This window comes from Azolla caroliniana, unplaced genomic scaffold (assembly GCF_043228905.1).
Source record: "Azolla caroliniana isolate FFs.n. ecotype wild unplaced genomic scaffold, voAzoCaro1.0.p SCAF_1, whole genome shotgun sequence".
Classification (NCBI taxonomy): Eukaryota; Viridiplantae; Streptophyta; class Polypodiopsida; order Salviniales; family Salviniaceae; genus Azolla; species Azolla caroliniana.
In genome coordinates this window covers 28,657,232-28,669,388 of record NW_028230436.1, presented here as the reverse complement: position 1 = coordinate 28,669,388, position 12,157 = coordinate 28,657,232, and the positions used below count along the sequence as shown (strand labels likewise).

The window sequence follows — 12,157 nt, the reverse complement described above, 5'->3', positions numbered from 1 at the left end:
GGTGATTCGTGACCTATGAATCCATGAAATGGGATTCAAAATTCACTGATTGCTTTTAAAGTGCTAGACATCATTGCCTTTAGATCTATGCCAGGATACAAACCTAACTAACACATCTTTTTGTTATATTGCCAGTGTTGTCAACATACAAAAACCATAGAATCTGCAAGTGTTTATGTCTCTATGGTCTGTGCCAGAAATGTAGCATATGTACTGTAGTACTTGTGAGGTTATGTTTGGGATAAAGTAGGTGAACCATATCACTTCCTAACTTCTAGAATATGTTAACATTCTTCAGCAGACAAAGGGTGTTCTTGCTCAAGCATCACAAGAACTTCACTTGTTTGAATGGCACATCCTCTCCAACCTACACAGTATGAACAAAAGATGCACTTGCCCTTGGTTATGAAGTGCTTGTTGTAACTGTGCCCATTTTGAGGATGAAAATAAGTTTAATCGTTATGTTTTATTGAGATCTCCCTAAAATGGCAATACAACATGGCTCTTCTTAATTAAATGAATGAGCAAGCTGATATGATTACATCTCTTGAATTTGGAGATATCATTGCCTCATATCTAACAAATACGACTCAGACCTACTGTAGCCAAAAATGTAATTGATGGACAATCAGAGTATGTAAAGAAATAATAATAATAATAAACTAAACATGCAGCAAATGTCAATTATCACATGAAACGTATTTGCAGAGGATTAAAGACAAGAAAATAAAGATCGATCATTTTCCTTTAACTGGGTGTTACATATTCAGAATGGTTCAAGGGATGGATTACAGACAAAATACTTCAGAAGATATGGTGTTTGACAGATATTGTGCAAGACCTTGCTAAACAAATTTATAATATTGTGCATGATGGGTAATGTATCATTTTGCCTTCATGTAAACTTGAAGGGTCCTTGTTGATGTCTAGGCCCATTCAAGCTATGAGTTCAACCCCTCTTCCAAATGTTGTGACGTAAATCATATCCTCAATCTTCCCAGAACTAGATTAATTGCAGTATGGCAGGTTTCCAGTGATTGATTATGTTACATACCTGCTTGACATTCATTGATATTACATCTCCCCCGTGGCAATAAAGGAGTCAAATATCATCCAGTATGAATTTAATTTCAGCATTCACAAAAGTAACCATCACCTGAACCCTTCACCAAATATCATCCGGTATGAATTTAATTTCAGCATTCACAAAAGTAACCATCGCCTGAACCCTTCACTCACTCGTCACCAATACCATATTTGTCATCTGAGATTGATGTCATTCACTTCAATCAATTCACACCACTCATTGTTGATGAAGGACTTCTTCTACATCATCACTAATTTGATAAGTTGATTTACCTTCAGTATCTAACAACTGACTAAAGTAGTTCTCAGCATCATCGTCGTCTGTTTCACTATCCTCGTCATCTTCATTGTCTGCCATCTCTATATCAGAACAAATCATGTCGCTTCTATAACAGGACTTATTGTCGACCAAATCCCAGCCAACATTCTCTGTTTCCAAGGCAAAAATTATGAAGAGCAAAAGGTTTTATTAATTCTATTATAAATATAGCAATTTGAGAAACTCTGAAAGATAGACAAATCAGTAAGAACGAAGTATATGCACAACGCAGAGATACAAAGCGTTTTCCTAAAGACCACAAATGAGGTTATACAGCACTATGTAATGTGTGCAACCATTTACCTAAAATTTGCAATGATATATATATTCTTCTAACTACTTTGAACCCTTACTGGATATAGATCATATCATATGGAAGCATGTAATGAATGCTTTTGTCAGGATATGCCTGGACTATCAGTTTTAATTTATAAGGATATTTACTTTCTTTACATACTCTGATTGTCCATCAAAAGTGGGATGTATTAATTAAACAATTATCTAAAAATGCATCAAAAGTCAAAAAAGTGGGATGTACCCCCAGCAACAAGCACATGAAACGTATTGGCACAGGATTAAAGACAAGAAAATAAAGATTGATCATTTTCCTTTAAATGGGCGCCACATATTCAGAATTGTTCAAGAGATGGATAATGGATAAAATAATTCAGAAGATATGGTGTTTGACAGATATTGTGCAAGTCCTTGCTAAACAAATTTATAATAATATCACCCACACCTTGATGGTTAACGCATCATTTTGCCTTCATGTATACTTGAAGCGTCCTTGTTGATGCCTGGGCCCATCTTATAGATCTCAATTGGTCTCTTGAGGATGTTAAAAACTCTATCCCTCTCTTTGGGTATGCCCATCTTATAGATATCAATTGGTCTCTTGAGAATGTTAAAAATATCGCTCCCTCTCTGGGAATCGCCCTGATAGAAAGCTGTACCTTTATTAACCTGGATTCAAATTTCCCTAAATTTACAACATTCCAAGGAATGTATTGGTGAATTAGGATAATTGTAGACATGTTGGGGCTTGAATTCACATACCATGCTCCAGTAGTTTGTGTAGATACTTGCGGAGCAACTATAAACTTGCATAGTTCCACTATAATATTATTGAGGCTCGGGTTTTTGAGGATGTAACGCATGTGGAAACTATTTCGTGTACAAATGATGCAGTCAAACTGGGATCTGGAAAGGAGGTAGTATGCACAAACACTAATTCTTTGCCCAGTAACACATTATCCCATTAACATATCTTACTAGTTATGAGTTCAAAATCCCTGTTCCAAATGTTGTGACGTAAATCATATCATCAGTCTTCCCAGACCTAGATTAATCGCAGTATGGCAGGTTTCCAGTGATTGATTATGGTACATACCTGCTTGACATTCATTGATACTACATCTCCCATGTGGCAATAAGGGAGACAAATATCATTGAGTATGAATTTAATTTCAGCATTTACAAAAGTAACCATCCCCTCCTGTCTTCAAATAAGCAAAAGTAAAACTTTAAATTCTTAAAACCTCAAAGGTGATAAATACATGGCATGGCTGACCTTTAGCTCTTCGGCCATTGTTTCATTGTTCATGTTTCGTACATTTTTCTTCAAACCAATCTTCACAACTTCACTCTTTTCCCATAATTTCAGTATACCAGCAGCAAGACCTTGAAGACCAGTGTTGCTACCTTCATTAAAATACAGGAAAGATTGGTCAAATTAAGATGGCAAAACATCAAGTTACATGGAGAACAAGATTATTTTTTCATGTTGTAAAATACAAAATATATACTGGCAAAACGTTTCCATGTTCATCAACTACACATGATAAGCATTTACATGATAATCTTGAGGATCCATTATCAAAATTACAAACATCGTTTTTTTAACTTCATATTCTCTGGTTCATGTAGCGCCATAATTAAAACACCAACTCATTTTCATCCTATGCTTTAAAGGATTTTAGGATATTAAATAACTTGCTTCTTGTGAAATATGTAGAAATCCTCTCTAATGATCCAAAAACATCTCAGTAATTTTGGGTAAGAAACACAAACACTGCACAAATTGAGTTGCCAAAACCAGCGGTATGATGCCCCTTAGTAAATATTAACACTTGTCCACACTACTAGTGCAAGTCCCATGTGCAGAAACATCACAGCTTCAGGTACTTGAAAGGTTGCATTTCTTAGAAGGAATACCTAATGCAAAATGAGGGGCAATGTGTCTGATAAACCTGCGAAGATTGGTTACCTCATAATTCATTAGTTTCGGTTCAACCCCATAAGGAAGAAGTCTGTGTGGAGGCCTGTAATCAGGAATCTCAGAAGGAAGAAGGTCTGCATCAACTGGGGCTGGCTGCAAGCCTTCCCATCCCTTGTACCGAGGTCCCACACTTTCTAAGATACCATCGATTTCCATTTCATGTTCTATTTCAATAAAAGGATTTGGTCGAACATTTAACATTCTGAGGCGCTGTGCAATGACAAAAACATTGCCTTCATTCGTGGCAGCATCATTACCCTGCTTAACTCCTGTTATGTTCTTCATCTGCATACCACTTGATTCAAAATGAGGATCAATTGTAATTCCACTGACCTCATGCACACTTGCATCAGTTAACTCGAACGGTTTTCCATGAGTGATGAAACTCTCTAACTTGCTTTCCAAGCTGCTGGAGACATTGTTTGCAATGTCGAAATCACTGCAACACTCCCAGATCTCCAAACGACTGAGCCTCCAGTCCTCCTCTGGTTTTAAAAAGAAAAAAATGAAGAATCGGACTTGTCAGATATAACTATAAGCATAACAGAATGCATAGCATAAAATCATCATCTCCGACTGTTGACATTGTAAGCAGCGGGATATAAAGGAAGAACTCACCTCTAAATCTCTATGTATTTTCAGCATATTCTCCGCAGCTGGTCCTTGGCATTTGACTTTGACAAGCTCAGAATGGCGCCATCTTTGCATGATACTATGTGCGATATTGCTTGTGATCCCTAACCGCCCGACCTTCACTGGATTTTGCAATGAGATACCAAGAGTACGAAGTCGTTTCAATTCAGGAGGAGGAATGATGAGGTCAGCGAGGGTGGGTGCATTTACCCTCTTGATTCTCTCTTCCTTTTCTAATTTCTTCTCCATTGTGGTGTCATGAAGCTCCCATGGGAAGACCTGATCTTTTGGTGCACTCCAGAATCTTCCAAGAGAAAATAAATCGGTATCAGGCCTTGGAAGAAAAAGCTCTCCTGCAGAATGCCACTCGTGAGGCAATGACATTTCATCTGCTTTGTCCTCCTCTTCGATATGTGACTCTGATTTACCTAATTCTTTAACCTCCATGATGCCACGCAGCTTCTCAATTATCTTCATCATGGAGATCGTATTCTGTGAATGCTGGGTATGAGCTTCTCGATCACCGCCGCCACCATGCCTGCTCCCGAGCTGGTGGGAAGGGTTCCTCGGTGGGAGATACCGGTGTTTCTTCACGTGTCCGCTGAAGTACTGAAGGCTGGGCCTTCTCGAATAAGGGATCATCTTCTTCTTCCACTTCGTCTCTGCCCCTGCTCCTCCCCATGTTCCTGCTGCTTCTTCTCCTCCACCTCGTTCTTCTTGCTGATTGGAGAAAGGAGCAGCTTGATGTGAGCAGTGGGGGGGCTCCGATAGAGAACGGATGGGGAGAGAATGCCAAAGAAGCAGCTTGGGGATAGCTCTTTCCCTGCTAATGGTGAGGAGGAGGGGTGCAGGGGCACGGCCATCATCGCCATAGCCAAGAAGGCAAAGTGGCAATTTTCATCACACTTGGGTTCAAGCATACATATACTGTTATACATATGTATTACCTATCTAGTCTGTCTGTCTATATGTACGTATATAGACATATGTATATAACTCATTGGTAGTGGTGGTGTCCATGGACCCGCCTCCCTGATCGAACTAAAGTGCCGCTTGATCCTTAGGGCGGGACCGATTTGATCATCACATCTTTCTGTTCTCGTAGCATGCTGTTTTGCATGTGTGAAACAGAGAACATCGCGGATATTTTGGCATGCTTTACGATTATTAGCTTGGGATCGATCCGATCCATCATCAGAATAACTCCTTCGAAGAATGAAAAATATAACATCTGCACACCTCGAATCCTAAGTCACTCAAAAACAAAACAAAAAAAGGGTCTCCAAACTTGAATCGAAATATATGTTTCCTGTAACGAATTAAGTAACAGCAAAAGAAACATGCAACGAATGCGAAGCCATACGCCCATGCAAAGATACAGACGGGTGTATTGTCAAGAGCATTGTAGATAACATGTTGTTTTTGTTTGTAAAGATACCTCTTGAAAACCTATACAATGACCAATAAAGTGTTGTAAGCATAGTCGTCAATGCGGAACAAAACCAACGCCCTGTAAGGTGAAGATCTTTGAAGTTGATTGTTACCAAAGTCAACAAGAACAAATTTACAAGAATATAAAGGCAATTGTAGCAGAAGCAAGGTCAAGATAGAGGAAAATAGGCAATGACACACAAAGAGGCACAAAGTAGTGTAATTGTATTATTCAAGAAGTTACAACATGGCACAAAACTCTCAACATCATCTTGGACTAGGTTATAAGTTCAATTTATATATGAAGTGAACTAGGGCAACTTCCCTTTGCAATATTTAACATATATGGCCAAAACCTATTGAGTGCAATGGGACAGTGTGAATACGGCCATTATAAGCCCGTATTCGACATAAAGCCCATTATTGGATTTCATAGTCTTGGGATTCAAAGAGCCCATGTGTTGATTGACAAATGGAATCACATCGTAATGAATTTATTCTTATCTCTTGAGTCTTCTCGTCTTATGTAGCAGCACTTGCATATGATGTAATTTGGGTTGTTTTGATTTGCTAGAAACTCATTTTTAACATGTGGGTTTTCTAGGCATTTAACATCTACCACAAACGAGGAGGTCGATGTTAGACCTCATCATTGGTCCTCTACTTGACTCTAAGCTTAACACCAAGACTAGAGTTCACATTGTTTCGTCTTTCCCCTCTCTACTTAAAAGAGACACGAAAACACACACCCAAACCTTCCCCTTTACACCCTGGAACCTAAGGTGGGGGAACTTTATTTGCACACACACATAGCAAAAATGTTACTAGCAACAGAAAAATACATATTCACAATTACAAATATGTACTTGCACATGTCAAATACAAACACGTGCAACCACGAATCTAAGTGTAAACACATGTCTAAAATATAACAGATTCTACAACTACACGATAAGAGCACGCCTACGCACGAAGAAGTCAGCTAAATCCACACAACTTCCTACACTCCTTGTAATATGTGCACGTTAAAACACCCACACCATCAAAAGTACACCTTCACATGAACCCCAAATAAATCACAAATACTCACTTACATATGGAGATGCTCACATTTCACCCACACGTACAACATATTATAATTTATCACACACATGGAAAGCATATTTGCACGTGTATCCATGCAAACTAGGAATAAGATAAGCACCAGGAACACAAACATGTGCCAACATACTCACTCAATTCCCACAAACATTCATCAACATTGCCATCAAATCATCCTCCCCCTTCGTGGTATTGCTTGCACATTTCCACCCTTCTCACAAATTCTCAAGTCGTCTTACTAGGACCAAATGGTCGGAACAAGGAGTGCGTAGGGATAGGCACACGACGATTAGATGATGCTTAAGCTAAACAAGAGAAAGTAGGCAACATTTCCACCCTTCTCACAAATTCTCAAGTTGTCTTACTAGGACCAAATGGTCGGAACAAGGAGTGCGTAGAGATAGGCACATGACGATTAGAGGGTGCTTAAGCTAAACAAGAGAAAGTAGGCAACATACACTAATGAGAGAGACAGAGAGACAGAGCTGTTTTAATTCAAAGAGGGTGGTGATCTTAGGCATTGCTTGCACATTTCTGCTTCTCACAAATCCTCAAGTCGTCTATTGATGCCCCAAGATAACATGCTATGTATCCTACAAGCTTCTGATAATATAATGGGGGTGTTACACATAGTATAATAATGTTGGTAACTAGCTTGTGTAATCAATTCTTATTGGAAGCCCTCCACCTCAAAAGCAACAATGTATGCAAGGTACATGACCCACTCAAGCTATTGAAGTGATTTAATAGTTTAATTTTCCGTAAGCAATCGAAGTTTAAGTGGACACATGAATAGCTATACCTCTTAATAGAGGCACATTGATCTAAAAACCTATTTGATCTATAAAATATCAATTTTCTTCTTTATATTGTCTCATCAAGGATAAAGGGGCTTGAACCCTCGTAGTTAAAAAACCAATGGATAATTTCCTTTCTACTGAGATTTGTAATGTTACACAGTACACTCATTGAACGTGTAGAATGGGACTCTATCTTTTATTCGCGAGAAAGCGATTGCTAATACTTGTTGAAGTTGAATAAATTGGAGTTCCCACAGTTGATTAATATGTGTGGAACAAGGATATAATTATGGAGAATGGAAGCCCACATAAGCGAGTGAGAGTAAAGAATAAGAAAGAGCAATGAAAAGAGATAAGAGTATATATAATCCAAGCGCCCCATAGCTTGTGTTGAACTCCTTGAGGACAATATACCTCTCTATGGAAGACATGCATGCATACAAGTCACCTTATGAGCACTCCTTCATCATTACACTAACCATACAATATATCGACACACACAAACTAGTAGATGTTCGTGTATAGTGTCATGTTGGGTGGGACAACTAGAAAATGACTTCATGTTTTACTCAACCTCATTGGAAGCCCTTCCCATGAAACAAGAACATGTCAACATGGACCTAAGTTTAAGAATGATTGTAACTACCACATTAATACTCAATACTAGCATTTTTTATGGATGGTGTGCCATGACACTAGTGGACACTTGCTAACACACATCAAAAATAGAAATTTGGGGTTGCTGAATTTTGAGTAGAAAAAAGAGAAGGCATGACCTAAGGTTGCTTCCACATATGAGGAACAAAACAATATGTCACTTTGGAATGGCTTACATATGAGGTTATCTTGCATGATTTTCCACATTTCTTACCAGCTTGTACTAGCTTTCAAGATATTCTAATGAGGATGGAATCATCCTCAACAACACTAGGAATGTTATTTGCTTGTATACTCGACCTAGGAGCCAAACTCACGAAAGATCAAAATTGTGAAATAAAGAAAAACATTAGTTTTTCATTTTAGCTTTACTTTTACTTTTACTTTTTGTTATACCATTTAAAAATACCCCTCTCGGTCATGTCCCCCCCTTCCCCACCAATCATTATGTCATCATCATCTCCCTCTCAAAAGTATACTTAATGTAGAGTTGGTCATCATTTTCACAAAATGAAAATTGAATTTCCCTCTCTTGAAGTTGTAAGCATTAATCACATGAACTTATCCAATTGATTGCTGATCCTAATGCATATAAAAACACATGACCATGGTCCATAACTCGTTGATTATTTTGAAATATCTCCTTTGAAAAGGGCAAATTAAGGGGCATGTTCTCTATGTGCTCCCAACCTACCAACTCCATATTCATTAATTGACATTCTTGTTTTATAAATCATTATTCAAATAACGAGCTCGCACAATTTTTCACAATGTTGTGCTAACTTTTACTCGCCCAACGAGGAGAGATGGATTTAGTACATGCTAACGTAGATCAACATAATAAGATAGGAAGGCACGTATTTTTCTCTTTGGAGCTAATGGGAAACTCGAGTAGGGTCTATATGTGCAATGTCCAAACCTACCCAATACAATGTTTATGAAATATCATTGTTATTTTCTATCACTCTCTTTTGATTAGAAGTTCATTATTTTACATATTTTTGAACTAACTTTAAAAGTCTAACAAAGTGTGACAAATTAATTTATTACGTTTAAAAGGTCATGTTAGAAAAGCGGCTATAGGGTATTGTTTCTTGAGTTTGTTCAAGTTTGCCATCACAATATGCATAAATTGCTTTTCTTGATCTATATTTGCTTATTTTCATTTACAAGTATGACACTTTGCATAATGGCAAGGTAGCTTTTACGAGCCCAAAGAAGTGCGACGAGACAGTATACAAATACGACAATTTGTTGGACAACGTGAATCAATTGACGAGAAAGTTAATTGTATAGTTTCTATATTGTGAAACGACATATGCATATACACATTTTGTACAAACATTTACAAGCTAGCCTAAAGAAGGGTGATGTACTACTAGTTTATGCATTACGTATACCACAAATTGGCAAAAACCAAGATTCAACATTTGAAAAAGCTTACAATTTGTCGAGATAGTTCCTATGGTAGACAACATGTCTGTCTCGGTCATTTCAATCAATTGAAAAGTCTCATGGCTTCTTGGGATGATTTCTAAGCCTAAAAATGATGATCTCGAACGAGGTTTCTCTCGATAGTTCTTAATGCGAGGTTTGGAAATAAAGTCTTAGTGGTTGGTTGGTTGGTTGCGTGTGCGTGTGTGTGGACATGTTTCCATTAGTAGCTCTCTTCTAAAGTTGGGATCATACGTATCGAACGAATGCTGGGCGAGGGAGCTATCGAGTGTGTCCTGATGGTGGTGTTTGAACACATGTATGTGGTGGTAAGTCCAGAAACAATGGGGAGGGGTGGCTCATAATATATACATTTTCTTGAAAGCTGGGAGAGTTGGGTGGAAGCAGGTGAGAGGTGGGTTAGCAGCCCCCTGCAGCAGCAGGGCACTAAGAATGAACCAACCATTGAATGAAGGAAGGCAGGGGGTGGGAGATAGAAGAGAACAGAGTCATCATCTGCCATAAAAGGATGAGAAAGTAGCAGTAGTATAATGTTAAATCTTTATCACATCACTTTGAACAGGAGGGGGGGGGGTTGGGTGGAAGGAGGCAGGAATCTAAACCTAATACCATTTAACATAGCAGGCACACCCGTGTGATTAGAAGAAGAAGAAGAAGAAGAAGAAGAAGAAGAAGAAGTGAGTGGCAGGGGAGCACAGAGCGTGGCTGATTCCTTCTATTAATTAGGGTTTGTGGTTTAGTTGTGTTGGTGTGAGTGTGTGTTTGTTTGTTTGTGTGGGGTACTTGTGTGGGCGATGATGAGGGTAGTTAATGTGACAATGTCAGTGATGATGATGGTACTAGCTCTCATGGTGGGTCACTTATGCAGTAGCCGCGGGGGTGCAGTCCCGGAGCGGGAACATGCATCCGTGTCCGTGTTCAATGTGGGCGGGACGGCCGGCTGGACCCTACCCACCCCTGCCAACAACATCAACTACACCACCTGGGCTAACTCCCACACATTCGTTATCGGCGACATCCTTTGTATGTTTTTTTTCATCTCATTCGATCTAATGTAGCACACACATAGCACAATTTTATTTTCAATCCATTTCATTGCTTGGTCTCATCGTTCTTCCGGACATTCCATTACATATGTGACATACCCTTAACATTTCATTCATTTGGTTTAAGGACTGAGGTTCTGTCACATATATGACATAACCTCGACCTTTCGTAAATTCATTCATTTGGTTGAAGGACTGAGGTTGCATTACATATACGACATACCTTCAAACTTTCATCCATTGGTTGAATGAAAGGTTGCATCTGAGAAAAGATGCAACAATGCACTCCAAACTAATATCATTGAATTCTTTTGATGTATTGTGTAGATTTCAACTATGACAGAGACTATAACAATGTCATGATGGTGTCTAGGCTTGATTACGAGAGATGTAACTCAACAAACCCCCTTGTAACGTATGATGATGGAGCAAGTAACTTCACTCTAAATAGGGCGGGCACATTCTACTTCTTAAGTGGTATAGCTTTGCATTGTCGATTAGGACAAAGACTTGCAGTTCATGTACGGAAACATCCCCTCCGATCCTCACAACCCACCAACTCTTCCATAAGCCCCTCCCCTGCCAACGACAACACCAACACCAACACCAACATTCCACCCCCAAGTTATGAAGATGCAAATGATGCACCCCACCTTGTTGAGACCAACATTGCATTCATGACCATGTCCATCTCGTTGTTGCTCATCTCAATGCTCACTTTTATGTCTGTTTGAGTCCATGCTATGTTACTACCATCATTCACGTACTTTGCTCAATTTTCAAATGAAGATATGATTGTTATATGCACCACATCAATGATGTAGAGTTATGTTCTCTCATGCCTTACCCTTCCTTTCTCAATGTATATATATACACATATATATATATGTCATGAAAGGGAAATGTCAGTGCACATACCTATTGTCCTACATGCATCACTGTCTCCTCCAATAAAAACTATACATACACACATACATGGCGATGCATGTATGCATCGCCTCATATGCATCAGAAAATCAATGAACAAGAATGTACGGTGATTAATAAATAATCTAAATGGGTGTTGTGTATCAAGTCCCCGTATCCAAATTTCAAGCCCCCTACCTCCCCCCAACTACAAAATTAGACAAAATTAGTTTTGAGTTTAGGATTGCATACATTGTTGACATGATGATGATGATTGCTCGTTGCGTCATCAACTTACATTTTCTAATGGATGGAGTTTGATTATGTTATGCCATGTTTGTTGCACAAGAACATGTTATTCACAAAGATTGAGACATGAACCCGAATAATCACTTTACCTATCTAAATACTTGTTCAAAGTACGTTTATGATTGAATGAGTTCAT

At 38.7% G+C, this 12,157-nt stretch overlaps 2 protein-coding genes and 2 long non-coding RNA genes across 4 annotated transcripts; 1 reads left to right on the top strand and 3 right to left on the bottom strand.

Annotated features, from left to right (window-relative positions):
- Nucleotides 1–1,004: 1,004 nt before the first annotated feature.
- LOC147869471 (uncharacterized) lies at nucleotides 1,005–1,769 on the bottom strand. The gene is made up of 2 exons (XR_015530760.1): nucleotides 1,223–1,769; nucleotides 1,005–1,156 (listed from the first exon to the last, which is right to left on the bottom strand). It is a non-coding gene; the product is annotated as an uncharacterized LOC147869471 (long non-coding RNA).
- Nucleotides 1,770–1,980: 211 nt separating this feature from the next.
- LOC147869470 (uncharacterized) lies at nucleotides 1,981–2,954 on the bottom strand. The gene is made up of 2 exons (XR_015530761.1): nucleotides 2,462–2,954; nucleotides 1,981–2,368 (listed from the first exon to the last, which is right to left on the bottom strand). It is a non-coding gene; the product is annotated as an uncharacterized LOC147869470 (long non-coding RNA).
- A 976-nt stretch (nucleotides 2,955–3,930) lies between these two features.
- On the bottom strand, nucleotides 3,931–5,221 carry LOC147869469 (CRM-domain containing factor CFM2, chloroplastic-like). Its single transcript, XM_087329907.1, has 2 exons — nucleotides 4,302–5,221; nucleotides 3,931–4,168 (listed from the first exon to the last, which is right to left on the bottom strand). Exons 1-2 carry the CDS (start codon nucleotides 4,956–4,958, stop codon nucleotides 4,073–4,075), a joined length of 753 nt encoding a protein of 250 aa, XP_087186033.1. The 5' UTR covers nucleotides 4,959–5,221; the 3' UTR covers nucleotides 3,931–4,072.
- A 4,951-nt stretch (nucleotides 5,222–10,172) lies between these two features.
- LOC147869468 (early nodulin-like protein 21) lies at nucleotides 10,173–11,880 on the top strand. The gene is made up of 2 exons (XM_087338546.1): nucleotides 10,173–10,783; nucleotides 11,134–11,880. Exons 1-2 carry the CDS (start codon nucleotides 10,555–10,557, stop codon nucleotides 11,538–11,540), a joined length of 636 nt encoding a protein of 211 aa, XP_087194672.1. The 5' UTR covers nucleotides 10,173–10,554; the 3' UTR covers nucleotides 11,541–11,880.
- Nucleotides 11,881–12,157: the final 277 nt, after the last annotated feature.